Genomic DNA, 20,948 nt, shown 5'->3' with positions numbered 1-20,948 from the left:
TTTATTTTCAACGCAGCGCGATCACGCTGGATTTTACATAGCGCGATCACACTGCGTTTTTTTTTTGCTTTACAACGCTAATAGCTCTAACTCGAACAAATGCGAGACCCATTGCATTGAAAATGCTTGTTTATCCCTGTGTATACTGTTTGTGCCATGTGTGTTGGGAGTGGTGTGTGAGTTGTGGATTTGCCTGTCAGTGATTTGTGTGTGCTTGTGGCTGTGTGTGTGTATTGGGAAGGGTGTTTGTGTACGTGTGTATATGTGCGTGGCAGAACGTGGTGGGTGTGTGTGTTGTATGTGGATGTGTAACTCTCCCCTTCCCTCCTTTGTGTGCTAGACAGCTGTGCTCAAGGTTTTCGTCTTCGCCTTTGGTGTCGTCGTTCCTGTATATGGGAAGGCTTCTAGTTCTGCTTCCATGTCAGCCGCGGACTCGTTTTTGTGTCCCTGGAAGTGAGTGTCACCTTATATACTGGTTGTTTCTGCCAGGCTTTTCGTGGTGGTCCGTCCGCCCCAGAAATCATGGCGGTCTGCTGACTCTTAATATGCTGGGCGGGTATATGTCTTTCGCCGGCGTGAGGATGGCAACCGTCAGCGGCGGCGGTCGGACGGTACTGGCGGTGTTGTGGTTATGTTTGGGTCGGTTCACCGCTGCGGTCGTAGTATGGAGGTCTTCACCACCGGGCTGGCGAGGGACTGATTGCCACCGCCGCCACACCATCATGACCAACTATATCTTCAACCCTAAGCAGTTATACAGGCATTTTACCGGTTTGTAGCAAACATTAAATCGAATACTGCATTGCACGGAATACAATCTTAAGGAAGATGGTGAAACTTTAAATTGCACCATCGTATGAACTTTTTCAAACTACTAAAACTACCCAAAATGGATTATTAAAACCTTAGACCTTGGCTACAAATTTCTCTGTCATGTTTACTATGTTTGCTTACTGCTTTACCTTATTATTTCAATGCATTGTATTAACTTACTATTTTAGCTAATGGTCAAGTAATGGTGGCAGAAGGCATGTCACAACCTCTATGGTTTCCCTCAGCATCTAGAGACCCTAGTTTACAAGGGAGAAATGAAAAAGGTTATTTTATTAATATTTAGGAGCAATTGGGGGCAAACGTTTTGGCCATTCAGGTAAACACAACCTAGGGATATATGGTGCAACATCTATGAGAGCCTGGACAGGCTTAGCATAGACAACAAAAGAGGAGATGCAGGGGATGGTTAGGAGATGCCTGTAACCATACAAGTTTCAGGTAAATACAAATTGGTCCAGCATATGCAGTTGGAAAAGTGATTGGCTCCGGAATTAACAAGGATGTGGTGACTATACTAAATCTAATGTGCAGAAAATAAATATTGATAACCCGATGGAAACGTGTGTTGAAAGATTCTAAAGTTAAATGTTCTATGTGAGGCAGTCATGGGTGCTTCTTTAAAAGCCCAAGTTGTTATGTTAAGCTGTTGTGCTGGAACTGTGGGTGAAAGGGTCACTTGGATTGTGTGTGTAAGAATCCAAAGGTTCAAAGAATGATGGATTCACCAGAAATTAATCAAAAAGTGGTATTACATGTAGCTTCTTCTGAAAATGTAGGTCAGATTTATGAAGTAGTAGACAGGGGACCACTTATCAATGCCAGTTTGTTTAATTTTGGGGGTGGGGGTGGGGGTGGGGGTGGGGGTGGGGGAGGAGGTAACAGTCTTAGCTGACTCTGTATCTCCCCTACAGAGTCATTGGTGTGAGAGGTTGGGAGGAAATTGTTTGTATGGGGAATATAGAATTGATTTCTTCTGATATAAACGCTGGTGGTCATGGTTGTGTGAAGATGGACCTAATTGCCTACTCCATAATGGATATCAGTTTCAAGGGGAGAGAAATGGTAGGTAAGCTTTATGTGGCTAAACTTGGCGATAACCGTTTATGATGGCGACCCCAGAGCGATTTAAGCATTACACCTAATACTAATTCTAGTGATCAGGATCTGTTACTAGTGAAGTGAAGATGAAGATTTTTTTCCGCTAATTTCCAAAGGTATTTGAGGAGATATTAGGTCTGTTAACATGATATTATCTTACAGACAAATACCTAACCAGTTGTGCATAGAGTGAGGAGAGTACCTAACCTCATGTTGGAACCTCTAAAAGAAGAGCTAGATAGGTTGTTACAGTTGGAGCCGTTGAAGTAATTGAGGGTTCTTAAAAGTTGGCACTAGTGGTTTTGGCACCAAAGGACAAGAGCACCAAAATAAGAATGGGTATTGATCTCAGGGACCTAAATCAGTGCACATGGGTAGTTAGCCAGCCATGGCCAAATATAAACAAAGTACTCTCCATGTTGAACGAGACAAGTGTGTTGGATCTTTCTGCAGCATACCAAGTATTACTCCATGAAAATTTCAGACCCCTTACATTGTTTATTACACAATTATGGGTCTTTAGGTTTATTAGGATGATCTTTGGCTAATTGTGTGCTTCCAAATGCTGACAAAAGGTATTGGAGGGCATTTATAATGTTATATCCTTACAGGGTGATATCCTTGTTCACACTAAGGATAAGTTAAGTCATGATGTGGGGCTGTGGCAAGTTCTTGATAAGTTGAAGGATAGGGGCCTTACACTGAAAAGAGAGAAATGCAGATTCAGCTTTAGAACATTGTCATACCTTGCACACAGTGTTAGGCGAAGGATTAAGTTCCAAAACTAGATTTGGCAGACTGTCATCACTGCACTGCTTCCCTGTGATAAAGATGAAGTCAGATCCTTTTTAGGATTAGTGGGGTATTGCTCTATGTTTATTCTGAAATTTTGTACGTGTGATGTTGCCCCTGAAGTTGTTGAAAAATTGTAAATTTGCTTAAGCAGTGGAATGCAAGATGGCTTTCTCTGAAGTGAAATCTGAGATTGAAAAGATGCTTAACCTAGGACATTTTGGCACCACCAAGGGAACGCTCCTAACCACTGATGCCAGTTTGAAGGAGCTGGGTGCTGTGTTGACACAGGTGGTGGCTGGAGAAGAACAGGTGATAGCCTTTGCCTCACGATCACTCAGAGGGGCAGATGAGAAATGATCTGTTATAGAGTGAGATGGTCTTGTGTGTATGTGGGCCGTACATCATTTTAAATTCTTCTTAAGGGGTTTGATTTTCACGCTGAGGACAGACCACAAGCCTCTAACTGAGATATTCATTGTAAGGGAACTGATAGGGCAACCCCAAGGATCAGGAGATGAGTAGAAATTGTGATGGACTTCAGTTTCAAAGTGGAATACCTCTTTTGGTATTAGGCACACTGCTGCTGATTGCTTGACCAAGGTGTCTTTGGAGGATCCTATTATCATATAATGTGAGTCAGAGAATCAGATTTAAAGGAAGAAGAATGGGCTTCAGAAACTGAAAGAGATAAGCTTTGACAAAGTGTAATGGATTATATGGTAGTGGGATAGCCAAATCATGCAGTATTGTCGATAGAGGGGGAAAACCCCTTCGGAGTGTAAGAAATTAGTTGTGCAGGGGGCAAATTGTATTGTGGTGACAGAATGGTGTCTTGTGGGCCTTGGGTGAATTTAGCCCATATAGGGCATTTGGGAAGGAACCTTACCAAAACCAGACTGAGGGAGAGGTATTGGTGGCCTGGCCTAGGTAGGCAAACAGACTTCAGTGAGAGAGGGACAAATCCAAACTTGTCAGAACATCTCCACTGTCAGCCTTTGGAAATACCAGAGGGACTTTGGCTAAAATTAGGCATTAATATTGTAGCACCTGTAGTGTCTTGTGAGTGTGTATGATGGAACCCTCTTGGCTCCTGAAAGACTCCGTAGAGTGATGACTTAAGTGTCAGAACATAGTAAAGAGAATGCAGATTTAGAAATGTTGAGTTTGCGGTTGCACGCAGAAGAATAAAGACATGCAATACATAGCTCCGTGTGTGGTGAATCCTTTGGCTGGTACCCAGGCTGGGGAGGACGCTGCAGGACCTTTTTGACTTATTGTCAGGGAAGACGTTTGTGTTAGTGCTAGTTAATTATACATTGAAGTGGGTGACAGCTTTTGTGTAAACTCATTTACTACCAAATGTGTACTGGAGTTCATGAAAGACATATTTGCATGTGGGGGATATTCCAAAGACCAGAATCGAAAACAATGGGATCCAGTTAGTGTCTTTGATATAGAGGAGTTCCTTAGCGATGCGTCAAATAAGCACCACCACGCTGCACTCTTTGCACCCTAAAAATATGACCTTGTGGAAAGCATGAATATATTGATGTAGATGTGTGTGTGTGCAGACAGAAATGGAGAAGTAGGTTCCCCTAAAGAGGATTTCTTTTGCATGAGAACTTATAGGCCCACTGCGCAACTACTAGCATTATCATTAATGTTTCTTTTTTTCCAGTGTTTGAAAGGAAGAGTTGCTGGAACTAAGCTAATTCCTTTATCGTTGGAATACAAGAAATCATTTTAAGTGAGGGATCCAGAAAGGGTTGAGATTTACCAGAAGAAATACAAAGAACATTATGATGCTAAACATTCCTTGTACTAGGAGGGTTTGGAGTGTGGGTGAAATGTTTCTGTTGAGAAGCCCGGATGAGTGCCCAAAGGGTAATCAGATTATGTGGGACTGTTCGGGATTGCCAAGCGCAAGACAAATGTGGTTATTTTGAATAGTGGTGATTTGTGGACTATATCGCATGTAGCGAAGTGTACAAAACAAAAAGAGGTGAGAGCGAAGATGCCCTTCAAAGTTCTGAACAGCTAGCTGGTGTAGACAATGAACATCCAGCACAGCATCAATTGGGAGATATGAGAGGTCATGTTGTACAGATCAAAAAGAGACTAGCACATTTGAAGGATTCTATACTTAAGTAATTATATCTGTGTCATTAGTTACTGTTGTTGTTATCAGTTTTTGTACCTTTAATAGCTGTAACGCCTCCTTTGTACGAGGCCTTTGAATGTATGCATTCTTGTGCATGGTGGTGTTTAGTCTGTCTGCATTTTCCATTCTTTTGGTCTTCCCATATATGTTTTAGTTAATTATTCTACAAATTCATACACGTCCTGTTAAATGGGGATATGTGTTATGGCTTGGTTGTCTGTGCATTCACAGAACAACTTTATTTCATCAAGGCAGTGGTGTAATGGAATGTTTTGCTTTCTTGGAGATGGTGGAAGCTGGGAGAGTCAGTTGGAATAAGCCACATTTCTGCCTGCTTCGTGTTGCCTGCCTGCATTTTTGGGGGGAGTAATAAAGCTGGAAAAGCAGATTTGCCCTCATGACTCATTAAAATTCCAGACTTAACAAAGTTCATGAGAATTGGCTTCCTCATTTTAGGTCTGATCAAAACGTACTCGATTTCCCCACCTCGAAATTAATACCTGGTAAATGATGCACCTGCTTTCTTATATTTATTCTCTGTAAGACTGAGAGAGATCTGCTTTTCTCACCCATAGTCTAATCCTTTTCTCAGAGTAGATGCGACTCTTTTGTAAAATTAAAAGCTTACATTTGAGTGTTCCCACTATGTAGCGTAAACATCACCAGTAGTCTTGTCTTCTCTTTTTTTGAGGCTGCATCAGGAGTTGTGTGTCAAATTCATGAGGTTTCTAGTATTAGAAGCCACCGCTAATTTTCTCAGTTCCGGAGGCCCAATCTGTAGTATTCTGTCCATATCTAGATGTAACTTATGCTTGATTGTGTTTATTACTGAGTGGCTTATTGTATCCAGTTTTGGCTTAATAGGTCCAAGGGTTTAAGAAACTAGTGCCCTACAAATTATCACCTAATATATATAGACTTCAGGTAGTGTTTACACATGTGTATGCATTTGTCTTAGACTTTGAGAATTGAAACATGTTTAACAAGGTCTGGTCTGAGTTCACTCTTTGACTTCTGCAGACCAATGGGGGGAGGAGGGCAATACTGGAATGTGTGCTACGTTACACACAACCTGATTGTCAAGTCAAGCCAATGCAACAGCCAGCTTTACATCAATGTTGTTTTTGGTTTATCAAAGGAGACCAATTGGTAGAACAAAGACCGTTTTAAGATAACGTGTGTGTGTATGTCTGTGTGTACTTTCTCCAACGCACTCCAGACCATAGAAAGCAGCCCTGGCTACTTGTGTCTTGCAAAAATGAAGTTTATTCAATCCGGCAACAACAAACCCAATGGGTTTCGGAAACTAAATTTCCTTGTTCAGAGGTAAACTAACCCACAGATGACTCCAATATTTATAGCCAAAGTGCATGTTTTACAGAAACATAGAAAACGGACTATACACTGAATACACATGGGGAATCACAGTGGTATCGGCTATGTTAAAGTGGTTCCTTCTATATATGATTGACTTAATATTCAAAACACATTTATAAAATTAAATCAAAAATATTTTTCATCAATTTTGCATATATCACACGCTTTTTTAAACGTTTTTGTAATGTAAATTGAACTTACCCCCAAATATAACAAACGTGTATTTTATGTACAACAGATTGCCCTTTAAAAGTAAATACTACCCTACTTATTCCTTGATCCCAACTGCTTTCTATGCTCTAGAGTGCTGGAGAAAGAACACCCAGGATTGAGAGACCGCTATTTGGAGTTTAGGGGATTGTCACCCCGCCTCAGCATGCCGTGTTGCGGCAGAGGATACAGCAATAAGGATTTATTGCATATATAGAGAGAGAGATAGATAGATAGATATCTTGAATGGACCGGTTTTCTAAATTTTAGCTGAAGTAATAAAGTGCTTTTGTTATTTTCAAAGATTGCTGAAGGATTTTTTTTTATAACTCCATGTGATAAATAATTAGATTTTTAGAATTAGCGTTTTTTAAAAGATATGTGAATTAATGCAATTGATATCTGATTGTTTTTCGATCAGCTCTTGTGTTCATTAAGACTTTTTTTTTTTTTTTTTTTTGGGGGGGTTTGTAACATCTTTTTATTGTCTTTTAGGCAACAGTATGTACAGTCAGGCTTGTTCACCAGCAGCGTTGAGACAGATCTGCATGCATACTTTGAGGCTATATGCTCCAGATTATTGACCTTCGGGCCATTTTGATAGTCGTCCTTAACAAAAATAAAAATGTTTAATTCCAAATTTTGGCGATCCCATATAGATACCTTTTAGCCCCATGTATCGATAGCAGTTGGTTTTACAAGCCAGTAGCCTTTCTTAGTGCATGGAGGATGAAGAACCCGGTATCGGGAGGTCATGCAAGGGATGGAGCATGGGGGAAATCCTGATTACTCCTTGGAGAATCCTCCCTTCTTGGTGTGTGAACTTGTAGTTGTACCCACTACGGCAAAATAGAGCCGTATAATTTTGATGGTTCATATTACAGAACTGATTTCAAATATGAGAACCAAATGTGTAAATCTCTGGTTTAAATGGGTGACTCCTTTTTTCCAGCTCTTATATATGATCTTAAGGTTCCCCGATGGGACTTTCAGACTGGACGACAGCTGCGTACCTCACCACTTTATGACAGGCTGGATGCCCAAGGAGCTCGTTGGATGGAGAAGCATGGCTTTGAGAGAGCTAAATTCTTTGTTCCACCTGGGAAAGGTCAGCATTCCTGGTATTTCTGTTGAGCCATTTGAGGTCAAAACAGTTTTTTCTTGTCTTGCATCTTAATTTTGCTGATCTCTTTACTGTCCATCCTTTAGATCTCCTGGCTCTGGACCAGAGCAAGACCTTCTATAAGCCTGACTGGTTTGACATTGTAGGGTCGGAGGTGAAGTGTTGCAAGGAGGCTGTATGTGTCATCGACATGTCATCCTTCACCAAGTTTGAAATTAGTGTAAGTTTTCCAGTCAGTTCCTATTTTGTTTTTTTACCACTTATTCCCACCATGTACCTGAGTATTTATCTAAAGTTCAGAAAATGCTCATGCGCGTGATTTCTGATGAGAAGATTGCATGGCCATTGAGCTCCCTGCCTCATTAAGTTTTATATGGGCCCAAACGTATTGCAAATCTAGTTATTTATTGACTTGAGCATGTTGTCAGGTGATTTCTTGGGAACACATCATGCTTTTGCTCTTACACTGCCTTCAACTCGCAGAAGACTGAGCAGCCGTTATTCAACCAGCTGATATTTCCCCTGTCAGCTAATTACTCTTTGGGTATACACAGGACATAACTGCAAAAGCAACCTAAGGTGAGTGCATCTCTGTCATCCCACCTTGTGATATCATTGAAATAATAAGTTAGCCACAGATAACAATGTAGCTGCCACCTTCTCAGAGCTCTTTAATATTCCTCCTTCAATCTTAATATTCCTCCTTCAAGCTTAAAAGCAGCTTGGAAAGTCGATTGTGGATAAACGTCTCCTTTTGCATTGAGTTCCTCCGCTTACCAGGGAATTCTGTTGAATAAGGCGAATGAGTGGAGAGCGGGCAACATAGAGAGTCAGACTGTCAAGAATGTAAGGTGAAAAACAGTACAGGAGGGAGAGAGCAAGAAAACACTTGCGCTCTATAGACTGCAGAAAGAGAAAGAATGTAGTCCTTGAATGTTAGCAGTGGAAGGATAAAAGTAATCCAGTCATTAAAACTGTAAAATAGCTATCCTGTATGGAAGGGTTAATCACAAGAATAAGGAAAGCCATCAATAAGAAAGTAAATGATATAGGCAAGAAAAGGCAACCAATTGTGAACAGTGCCTGACACAAAGTCCACTCTAAGCTCCTCATTACGAATGGCCCGTAGATTACAGAAGGTCAGTTAACAAGTTACAGTGCTCATCGGAATTATAGGCTATCGGCATTTCATTCCGTCATAACTTATGAAATATTTGTATGAAACTGGGAAAACACATGGGAAGCATCAGGGAAACACAGATTCCTGCATGTTATTTCCCAAACTCTCGTAACTTCCATTGTTTCCCCACCCCGAGTTACCTTAATCTCTGAGTATGGTAGTTGGAGGATGCAGAAATAATGGTGATTTCTCAGGCTCCTTATAATTGGGAACTCTGTATTGGTATTGTACCCGGTGGGCCTTTCAACATTCAACATTCAACATTTTAGGTGAGACCTAAAAAAGAAACTGTGAGCTCAGATCAGTTGAAAATAGTTTTATTACACCTGCAACATGGCTGCTGCTTCTCACTGTGCATTAGGAACCAGTATACAAATCCTTTGTAAAGAGGCAGTGTATAGGATACACTACTTTATGTAAATGAGAGGAGTTTATAAATAAAGAGTCTTCGGTACATGATCGTTCCACTTCTTTGAGCCCATGGATCTGATGGTGCTTTTTGTTTTCTTTCTGCAGCAAGAAGGAACTCTTAAATGGCTAATTCCATGCAACCCTTTATTAAGGGCACAGAAAAGCACCAGTTGGTAAATAATACACTCAGTCAGTCTTTAGCGAGAACATACTTCACTATAAGAGCATGTCACACAGTGAGGTCAAATTGCACACACAGGTTAATCAATGCCCTTTGGCATTCATTATATGAGGATCCCAAGTCAATATATCTGATAGAGACTTCTAGTTGCAGATTCCTTACCTTAGAATTTCCCCCAGGTGTCAGACTGGATCTGGAGATTTTTCTTGCGTGCCGTCAAGTGGTGCTGGTCGACTCCGCGTGTGTCGTTGGCGTTGTGGTCGACGCAGTGATGCCACAGTTGTTTTTTAGGCACCACCCTGGCACGCTGACATCAGTTCCTTTCTTTCAGCGCCAGCATACGTGCAGATCTGAAAAGAGCTACCCTTAGTCATTTATTTTCCTAACTTCCACTGTTTTGTCAATATTTTTGACTTTGTGGTGCTTCAAGGATGTCAGGGAAGACCGGTTTTAAGCTGTGTGACTCCTGTCACTGAATGGTGACAAATCCGTACCTCATATACGTGTGGTGCCTGGAGCGCACCCACGACCCGAAGTCGTGCTCCTAGTGCCGGGCCATAAATTCGAAGGCTTTGAGGGAGTGGTCCCTGAAGCTCATGGTGGCCCGGCGCTCCACTCCACATTGCTCCCGGTCTTATTTGAGAGGAAGGTTACGAGACCGCTCGCAAAGTTACCACCACTCTGTCGTCCCACTGTAAATCCTTGGGGCACTCGGGTCACAAGAAAAAGAAGTTGAACAAGGCCAAATTTTCTTCAACTTCACCCCATCGCCTGCCCGATGCGACTTGGGAAGAGCATCAATGCTCTAGGCCTCTGTTGACGGAGACTACTTCTGGGTTGACTCCTTGCCTCCCAGAGTTTGTGGAATCCGGAGCCAACCCTGCCAAGCTGAAAGAATTTTACTAGGCCATGCACCTTATCTTTGGGCAGACCAACCTCCCCCCCCCCCCCCCCCCCCCCCCCAATACATCGCCTTCCGGCAGTGTGGGGTCAAGTAGGGGTACCTCAGGTTCCGTGCTGGCAGCTTCAGCACGGCCACTGATGCCCCTCCAGATCTGTTGTCAGATTGGTGCTGATGCCGGTCGTGCCAACGCGACCTTCCCCGGCACCGGTAAAGACGTAGACGCTCCCAATGTCGGTTGGGCCCATAATTGACATGGACCCAGTCCTTATCCCTGATGAACCGGAGTCAGAACGGCATCGCTCAACACCACATCCATCTTCTATGGGGTCTACTCACCCCAGTTTGGAACCTGACCCTCTTTACTATGGATACAGATACGTGGAAGGTTTGGAGTGTTCGCTGGACCTTTCTAGAATACAATCTTGACAATCTTGATGTGGGCTGGACACAGGAATTGGGCGAGGCTAGATGTCTGGATACTTCTTCAGACACTGGCATGCTTTCTTCCCCTACTGTGGCTACCAAGGAGGAAGCGTCATATTCTATGGTGGTCAGTAGGGGGCGGCTATGGTCCTTGGCCTCGAGCTTCCTTCTATGCCTGTCAGGACTAACCTCCTGATTAAGATGTTTCAGCCTGGGGCTTCCTCCCTGGAACCGCTGTTACCTGTCATTGAAGCCCTTACAGATGTCCTGTTGGATACTTGGTCCAGGACCAACACAGGGGCTCCTGTGAAAAGGACAATCGCCTGCCGCCATGGGCCTGCCCTGAATGACCCTAAGTTCCTGTCTCAGCATCCTACGTCTGAGAGCCTTGTCATCCAGGCTTCTTCCTATTTTGGCCTGGCGCATTCCCACCTGCCTCTATGGATCGGGAATCAAAAACAGTGGATCAGCTTGGGAAGAGGATTTTCTTCCTCCAGTCTGGCATTGCCGTCCGTGAACACCTCACGACTCTTGGGCTGCTACACCCATTTCTTATGGAATACGGTCATGCAAGTTCTGCCGCAGGTCCCGGAGGAGCTCCGGGCCATCATCTCCCAAGCCGTTGCTGATGGGAGGGATGCAGCTAAGTTCACAATACGTTGTGGGCTGGACACAACCGACTCTCTGGGCAGATCGGTTTTGTCAGCGGTGGCCTTAAGGTCGCCATGCCTGGTTGAGGAAGTCTGGCTTCTCAGGAGATGTTCAACAGTCTTTCATGGACATGCCCTTCAATGGCACCTGTCTCTTCAAAGACAAAGCAGACTTTGCACTTGAGCGTTTGAAGGAGTCTGACGCTATGGCTCGGTCCCTTGGCCTCGCAGCAGCCCGTCACCGCACAGAGTCCGCTTTTAGCCCCTTTTATGCTTTCCTTCTTTCCCTGCCGGTCTCCGAGCCGTGCATGCTACTCAGCTTCTGCATGGTTGCGGATGTGGACCCCCTCAGGCTCGTGGGCAGGAAGCCAGAGGTCTGCCCGGTCCACCCCTGCCCCTGCTGCAGCCTCCAAACCCTCCTAGTCAGTTGCAACATACCGGACCAGTTGGTGGCAGGATCGACCCTCATCTGCCCCTCTTGGAATCCATCACGACAGACAGGTGGGTTTTGCAAACTGTCCAAAGGGGCTACTCTCTCCCCTTTTAGACTACACCTCTGCCCTTACCACCATCTTATGAACACTTAGCAGAGGATCATTTGGCACTTCTCCGTGAGGAAGTTGCAGCTCTCTTGGTCAAGGTAGGTTGTGGTTGTTGTTCCCGCTACTTTCTGGTGCCTAAGAAGAAGGGCATTCGCTCTATCCTAGACCTCTGGGCCCTCGGTCTGTTCCGGAGGAAGGAGAATTTCAAAATGCTCACCCTGCCTCACGTCCTGTCTGCCTTCGACCCTGGAGACTGGATAGTAGCATTGGACTAGCAGGACGCCTGCTTCCACACACCCGTGCCACCTGCCCACAGTTGTTTCTTGCAATTTGTAGTAGGTCACGAGCACTTTCAATTTACAGTGCTACCCTTCAGCCTTAACAGTGCCCCTCGGGTGTTAACGAAAGTGATGGCGGTGGTCGCAGCTCATCTACGCTTGTTAGGAGTTTCATTCTTTCCCTACCTCGACGACTGACCATTGAAGGCATCTCCCACCTTCAGACTACGGCAAACCTTCTACATTCGTTGGAGTTCACTATAAACATGCCAAAGTCACACTTGACTCCCTCTCAGGCACTCCCCTTCATCAGATCCTTTCTGGACTCAGTACAGCTTTGGGCTTATCCTCCCAAAAAGCGAGTCCAGGATATTCAGGCTATGACGGTGATGTTTCAGCCTCTACCCTGGATTTCCGTGAGAATGATTCTGAGGCTGCTGGGCGTCGTGGCCTCCTGCATCCTGCTAGTGGCACATGCCAGATGGCATATGCGGGCTCTGCATTGGGACCTGAAGTTCCAGTGCGCGCAGCATCAGGGGAATCTTTCTGACATGGTCCAGATTTTAGAGGGACCTGTGCAAGATCTGCAGTAATGGCTTTCGAATCAGGATTGGGTCAATGGCAGATCCCTCTACCTTCCCCAAAGAGATCTCACTGCAGTGATGAATGAGTTGCTCCTAGGATGGGACGGCCACAAGGGAGAGGTGGAGATGAGAGGAGGGACTCCACAGCAGTTTACTGGAGCTCCAAGCGCTCAGGCTTGCATTGAAAGCGTTCCTTCCCTCTCTCAAAGGGAAAGTGGTGCATCTGTTCACGGACAACATCACCGCCATGTGGTACTGCAACAAGCAGGGCCTAGTGGGGTTGTGGACCCTTTGTCAAGAGGCTCTGCGCCTCTAGACATGGCTGGAACACGAGGGCATAACACTGATGGCTCAATATCCGGTGAGCTCTCTGAACACCAGAGCAGATGAACTCAGCTGTCTATGCATGGTCGATCACAGTTGGCTTCTCTATCCAGTGGTGGTGCAAAGTCTCTTTCAGCAGGGGGGAGAGCCTTGGGTATATCTGTTCGCCTCCACAGAGAATGTGCAATGTCATCTGTTTTGCGCATTGAAGTTTCCAAGGTGGCACTCACTCTGCAACGCTTTTCATCTCAAGCGGAACTCGGGTCTCTTTTACGCCTTCCCGCCAATGCCACTTCTGCCCAGAGTTCTGAGGAAGATCAAGAACGACCGGGCCCAAGTAATCCGTGAGGCTCAGGACTGGGCACGAAGAGTATGGTATCCCGAGCTCCTGAGTATGCCACGGATCCTCTGATCAGACTGCCCCTTTGGGAGGATCCTCTGTCGGAGCAGCAGGGGACGGTTCTCCACCCAAACCTGCCCAGTCTCCGCCTTCTTGCGTGGAGATTGAGCAGCGACAGATGACAGCATTTGACCTTTTGCCCGGAGTCTGGAATGTTGGCAGTCAGGTCAGGCGTCCTCCCACCAAAATGGTATACGCCTGTCGTTGGCATAAATTTGTGGCATGGTGTACCAATACATTTCTGCACCTCTCTCTGAGGTTCTATCGTTTATCCTCTCTCTCACTCAGCAGAGCTCTGCCTTAGGCACCCTAAAAGGCTTTTTATCTGCCATCTTGCCCTTTCTCAGATTGCCAGGTTAACCTTCTCTATTCAAGTCTCCCATTGTTGGGAGATTCCTTAAGGGACTTACCCATGTGTACCCACCTACCCCTTTCATGATGCCCCAGTGGGATTGAACTTGGTCCTTACCTACCTTATGTGTGCCCCTTTTGAGCCACTCTATAATTGTCCCTTGCGGCTCCTCACACTAAAAACTGCTTTCCTGATTGCCATCACCTCTGCTCACAGAGGGAGTGAGCTTCAAGCTCTTTCGTCGAAGCCACCATTTTTATGACAGTGGTGCTTCGTACCAGGGCTTCCTTCCTTCCTAAGGTTCTTACATCTTTTCATGTAGGCCAGTCCATCACTTTGCCTACTTTTTATGCACCCCCACATCCCTCTCATGAAGAGGAGAGACTCCACCATCTAGATCCAAAAAGAGCATTGGCGTTCTACCTCAATTGTACCAAAGATTTCCAGGTGGACGATCAACTCTTTGTGGGATATGTGGGTGCGAAGAAAGGACGGGCAGTGCAGAAGCGATGCATCTTGTGATGGGTGGTGCTCTGCATCAAAATGTGCTATGCTTTGGCAAAGAAGCAAACACCTGAGGGCTTGTGTGCTAACTTCGCCAGATCAACTGCTGCCACCACAGAGTTAGCACACAGAGTTCCTGTCCTGGACATCTGCCAGGTAGCAATGTGGGCGTCCCTGCACACGTTTACAAGACATTACTGCCTGGACAGTCAGGCCAGCAGAGACAGCTACTTTGGTTGTTAAGTCCAGCAGGACTTTCTAGTATGATCTTGGTTCTCAGCCCACCGTTGAGGATTGTATTGCTTGGGTATCTGTTCTAAGGTAAGGAATCTGCAACTAGAAGTCTTTCAGATGAACAAGTTACTTACCTTCGGTAACGATTTATCTGGTAGACATATCCTAGTTTCAGATTCCTTACCAACCCACCCATCCTCCCTGCACTGCAAACTGATTTCTACGGATTTTGTGGAGCCATTTTAGATATCGTTTTATACACGTTATTTTAGCAAACTGGGCCTGCCGCTGTGCACTTTAACCTAGATATGTTTTATCCTAGTTCGGTTATATTATTTTAACAATAGCCACATCTGCATTCTTGTTTTATTTTCTCTATCTTAACTGTTTTTCGCCTAGGTCAGCACTGCATTCTTATGCAAGACATTTCTTTTACTCTCTGCTTTTCTGAAGGCTGTAGTAAGATTGGTTGCCGGCAAAAGTGGTATGCTTTGTCTCCAATGTTCACAGAAACATACACATTCTTACTTGGGGATCCTTTCTTGGAACACCAGCTGTTTTATTATAAAAACACTACTTTGACCCATGTACGTTAGAGGGAAATTCCTGCTAGATGACCACGACTGTATGCTGATTGCTGAGTGCTTCGCTTCAACTGCTTATGTAGACTACAGTCCTCTCTCTCAGGTATGAGGGATGATGTCTTCCCAGGGGAACCTGAAGGGCAGAATTAGAGCTTAACATGCTGTGCTTTAACATAGCCTAGGTAGGGGCTATTCTTAACGATCTTAGTGACAATATGGTAGCGTTATGTTTATGTTTTACTCTCCTTGTCACAATTTTAATCCTGTCATGCTTTATCGTCCTCGTTATTGAAATAAATGCTTTATTATCTAAGATGTAGCTGCGTCAATTAAACCTTATTGGACTACACTCTGATTGTTTGATTACACTCTGCCTCTGATTGTCCTTGCATACGTGAGATTAATGTAACGGAGAGAAACGGATGATATCTGAGTGACCACGATTTCCTTGAGGAGTCATTTGTGTTATGCGCCCAGGTAACCCAATCATCCCTACTCTTGGGTGGAGATGAGGCACTGCTAGTTAGCTGGAACAAAACCCGGATTAGGCCTACAGGTGTCACCTGGTGTAGGATCAGGCTCAGTCCCCTGCAATACAAGTGATTTTGCTGCCCCAATCTAGTAGTCTCATTAGGATAATGAGAACCAACGTGACACTGGTGCAACATTCTCAGTGTTTTTCCTGGCTCTGCGCTACTGGCGTGGAAAGTCGTGAAAAGAAACTGACATTAGCATACTGAGGTGGCGCCTATATATGACTGTGACATCATCATGGCAACCACGACGACAATGAGTTACACGCAGTCGACTGACGCCACCTGAGGGCGCACAAGGGTACTGCTCGAAGAAAAATCTCTAGATACAGTCTGACGCCTGGGGGAAATTCTAAGGTAAGGAATCTGCTACTAGAATATGTCTCTGCCAGATAAATAGTTACCAAAGGTAAGTAACTTGTTCATAAGGAATACTTGTTGGCATCACTGGACACAATAAATACTTTAGACTTCTGGAACCTAAAATTAACCATTTGACCATTTGTCAAGCACTAAATAAAGTCGCAAAAATGCCTTCACTTTTAATTGATAAGCAAGCTTCAACAGATCCCTCTCAAGCATGAATGGTACTGCAATCTTATACTAGTCTAAAACCGGCAGCATATCTCAGTATACCATTCTAAGCATATTTAAAAAGGAAGTTGCTAGCCAGTCACCTAGGCCTTCTATCTTCCAACATGGTAACAAACTGGATTAAATTTATGCCGGTTTTGCGTTGTCTTCAAAGAAGATATCGTTAATCTTCTCTGTATATGCCCCGCCTTAAAGAATGCTCTAGCAGCGCTGCTAAAAAAAGGGGCTTGATGATCGTTGGTTCAGAAGCTGTAGAATGGTGGTAAATAAAGCGCTTGACCCAACTGTCCCGCAATTCAGTTGTAGTCTGATGAAATTTCTGACCTTGTGTGATCATCTCCTGAACAAAGTTTCTGCCGCCAGGAAATAGAAGACTTACGGCTTGCAGCCTTAAGGCTAGCGAGAGCCATTAAATTATACAGATGAAATAGAGACTGCTGCTGCCCACAGAGGTACTTTGCCCTAGGAACTTAATTGCTTTCAGCGATAATAAACCAGTAATGCCAATATTGTAGCACTACCCGAGAATTCGCAAAGTTTGTATTGGAAATGTTTTTAAACAACCTACCTCAGTAATTTATGACATGTTTTCACCCGATTTTAAGTGGTTTTATTGTTTGCACTTGATAATATTGCTATGGTTTTAATTAACTGAAAACAATAAAGTTTATTTATTCACTTATAAAATATCCTCATGATTGGGCTTGTACTAATGTAAAGAAAGTGTTTTGGGGATATTTACTTTTAAATGTATACTTTCCTTCTGTTTTCTTAATTAAAAAAGTGAAAGACATGGGGCTGCATGAGCCTTCTGCCAGGGTTTTAAAAAACTTTTAACAAGTTCAAAAACTTCGTAAAAAGAACTATTCAGTATTTGAAGGGTAAAACATCTGTTGTGTGTATTTAAAATGGTAGTGAATGCTTTTCATTTTTTAGAATGATTAATGTGTAAAATATTTAAAACTTTAAAAAGTGACTTACGGCCTTTAAAGGAGCTCTGTTAGGAGCTCCTGAGCTAAATGTTAACCTGACAATGCTGGTGTGAGACACAGTATAAAATGCACTTCAGTTGGCAGGAAAATTGCTGTCTTCACTGGCAGCAAAGTCAAACATCGAATGTTTGGTTACAATTAAAGTTAAGGACAGAAAACAAAGGTTTCCACAAGCTAAATGCTCTTCATATGGCACGGACTGCTCAATTTTACTTCTAACTAGCTTGTGCATAGACCGAGAAATACAAGTGATTTACCTATGAGATTGGGGCGTCTGACAGATTGCTCAGGCACTGTGAAAGACAATGCAACCAGTTGGAACTGGAGCTGATAACTACTCCTCAGGAAGAATCCTTCGACCGCTTGAAATTAGAAGCATTACCAAGGAGGTCCTAGTGGCATGGCATTGCTGCTGATGTGGCAACCTAAGGGGTTTTGCATCATAGGGGGAAGATGGAGCTAGAACGGGTACAGTGCCAGACTTCTATCAGGGAAACCATGCAGAGGATCTAACAGGTTTGCAGCTGAATAAGCCCAAGCAACTAGACTCACCTTGGAAATAGAATAACTTAACGGACAAGTGCAGTGCTACACCACAGTAAATCTTAGAGTGGTGATGAGATGCCCTCTTCTAGTAACACGGGTCCAACGGGTACATAGCATCGCAACCGTGTATAAAGACCTGATGTGGGCACAGAACAAGAGAGAACGTATATGAGTAGGCTGGTAACTTCACGACTAATGTGCACTGCACTGAGTTTAGAGAACAGGCAATAGTGGAATAACTTCACAGATAACCCAATAAAATAAGCCCCAGGCAGTAGCTTAATAAAATAATAAAACTGGGAAGGAGTAGGAAAAACTAACTGACATTCAAAAGGAATCAACCACCCCTTTCACCATTTGCAGACTGCCACCCAGCAAAGCTAGAAATGCGAGATGAAAAGGCTAATGTTTAAAAGGGCCCCATCTCGTCCAAGCATGTGTTGCATACAACTCTCAATGCCACAGAGTGCAAGAAAAATTAGACAAGGGAAGATGCAAACCTTCCTGCCCTAGAAGGGAAAAATAAGACAAGAAATTAAGGAACTTTAAATGACGGTGAGCCAACAGAGAGCAACATACAACCAAAGCCTTAGCAATTGTTGACTAAGAAAGCTTTGAAGGCTTTCGGGGCTGATTTCAAGATACAATTTGACAGATCTCTCTCATACAGTCTTTCCAAGCTTTGCACTGCAAGCAAGGGCATAATTGATTTAAAGACTACATACAATTTTTCACACTCCAACCGAGTAGTTAGTAAATGCAGCTGTTGTTAGAGATTGACTTGTCACCAATTCCATGCCCTGTCTTGAAATAGAGGTGAAACAACTGATAGAGAAGTGTGTAATAACTTAGAGAACTGCTTTTGGTGGGCAATAATTGAATGCAATATTTTTAAACAAGCATTTGCAATGCATAGGGTCTCGCAGTTGCTCAAGTTGAGCTATAAGCGTTGTAAACTCCTAACCAGACTTTTCTTGTTACACAAACTGAAAATGAAAAGTAATACAGTTTCACATAAGCGAGCCGATTTAAAGCGCTAGGGCATCAGCGTGAAGCAGTACACAAAAGGAAAAATAAGTTTGTTCGCAGTCAAACGTATCAGCAAAAGTGCACTTAGCCATGTAACAGGGGCGATGTCCAAGGCGGTTACAAAACCGCCCAAAGGAGGGACAAACGTAAAGCATTTACCAACTGAAATAAAGGGTTTTTGATGGGCAAGCACATGAACCAGTGAGAGTGATGGGTGTGCAGTGGGTGTGGGTAAAAGCCCAGATATATACCAACACGTCAGAAAAGCAGCACTTGCCTGCTGCTATGCTTGACCTAAAAAAACAAGAGAGTGAATATGCAACAGTGATTCTGCAGACCTATTTTGAATAAAGACCCTACCTTCCATTGATTAAACAAGTGTGTATAGCATAACGAGAGGGAAGCAGAAAGACCTATGGGCATGCTTTGAAAATGTCTTCTTATGCCCTTTAGGAGAGAATTTTGAAATAAGTTAGGCAATAGGACAGCAGAATCTCTGTTTTTTAAGAATTGGCTGCATCCTCTAGAAGCAGGCCAAGACAGCTAGGAGCCGTAAGTTCTATACTACAGCCAAATCAAACCTAATACAGACCTTATGGATTTACATAAAAAAACAAGATGCAGAGCAAGTTTCGATTAATTTAGTAATCATCTTTGTAAAAATTCAAGCTTGGGGGTGTATTCTGCATTTGAGGGAAATGAGAGGTAGAAATGTGAAGGGGACATCCACAGACACTGGATGATTCCTGGAAATTACATCTTTGCCACTTTTGGATTGCTATTGAACATGCGAGTCAACACTGGTTTAGGGGGTCTATTTCGTAGAATAGATTTCAGATTTGTTACAAGAGGTAAGTTCGAGTGATTGCCTGCTCGAGGTAAAGAACCATTTGCCATCAAGTCCTGTTTGATTTATCTACCCTTAAGTAAGGGAGGAGAATAGGCTGGAAGACTTTTCTCAGTTTAGTCCCGTACATCACAACCAAGCTGGAAAAAAACAATTTACAGGAGGCAAGGTGGGTGTTCTGGGAAAGATAGCATCTATCTGAAGTTGAATGAGAGGGGAGCAAGGAAGAAGATGGAAGACCACCTAATACCAAGGCATCAATAGCTCTTAAGAATAGATATGGATGGAAGTACTCCAGATTGCTGAACTTTGGAAAATAACACATGGAAATCAGTGTTTCTGCACCGGTTCTGGCATATGGTGACCTGATAGATTATCCATAGAGCTCAGAGTGACCAGGTGAAATACTCAAAAACATAATCCTGATTAGCTGGTAACTACTGTTGCCATTGGAATTGGTGTTACTAAGGGGCACTCAGACGGAGTCACTAAGAGTAGGCCCTTGACCTAAGGGCACTCGGACTGAGTCCCTAAGAGTAGACCATTGCCCTCCTGGTCAAGCATGCCGCTTCCCTGCTGCTGCCTGACAGCTTACAGGCACTGTGACTCTGGTTTAGTCCTCGAGCCTCTCTTTCTGACCCACTGCTCAGGTGACGGCTTTACTAGTTTTGCTCACTTGTCTCTTGTTTTTGCCCGCATTGTGCTCAGTCTGTAATTATTTTCGCATGGCTAGTCTGTAACTGTTTTCGTTTTTGCCTGCATTGTCTCTTGTTTTTCCCACATTGTGTTCAGTCTGTAATTATTTTTGCTTTGCCTAGTCTGTAATTGTCTTTATTTTTTGCCCTCATTGTTTCTTGTTTTGCCTGCATTGTGCTCAGTTGGTAATTATTGCTGTTCTGCTTAGTTTGTAATTGTTTTAGCTGCTTGTGCTCCCTTGTATTTATTTTGCGCCTTGCTGCCCATTCCTGCCTTTTCCTCCCGCTACCACTCTCCCGCTTCCCACCTCCCTGCCAGACCCTTCCACCTCCCAGAACTACTTATGGAGGCCGCTGTGCGGCCGCGTTCAGCCAGTGCACGGCCGGCATGCCAAAGGCAAGCCTGTCCATGCCTGGACCATGCACGGCACCAGGAACCCTGGCTCTCCTACCATCCACTGCTACTCCAGAGCAGAACTCACCACCCTCACCACCCTCAACACCCGACCACCCAGCAAGAACTGCTGCCTCACCTCTCCTCGGACCACATCAGACCCCTTCAC

The 20,948-nt window shown here is 44.0% G+C and overlaps 1 protein-coding gene across 2 annotated transcripts in view; it reads left to right on the top strand.

Annotated features, from left to right (window-relative positions):
• Positions 1–20,948, top strand: part of PDPR (pyruvate dehydrogenase phosphatase regulatory subunit) — a 685,893-nt gene that overhangs the window by 470,486 nt on the left and 194,459 nt on the right. For both annotated transcript variants that reach the window (XM_069217552.1, XM_069217553.1), the window contains exons 11-12: positions 7,428–7,583; positions 7,685–7,818. In XM_069217552.1, coding sequence (XP_069073653.1) covers positions 7,428–7,583; positions 7,685–7,818 — 290 coding nt within the window. The remainder of the gene's footprint in view (positions 1–7,427; positions 7,584–7,684; positions 7,819–20,948) is intronic.

This window comes from Pleurodeles waltl, chromosome 12 (assembly GCF_031143425.1).
Source record: "Pleurodeles waltl isolate 20211129_DDA chromosome 12, aPleWal1.hap1.20221129, whole genome shotgun sequence".
NCBI lineage: Eukaryota > Metazoa > Chordata > Amphibia > Caudata > Salamandridae > Pleurodeles > Pleurodeles waltl.
This window is presented reverse-complemented; position numbering and strand designations above follow the sequence as displayed.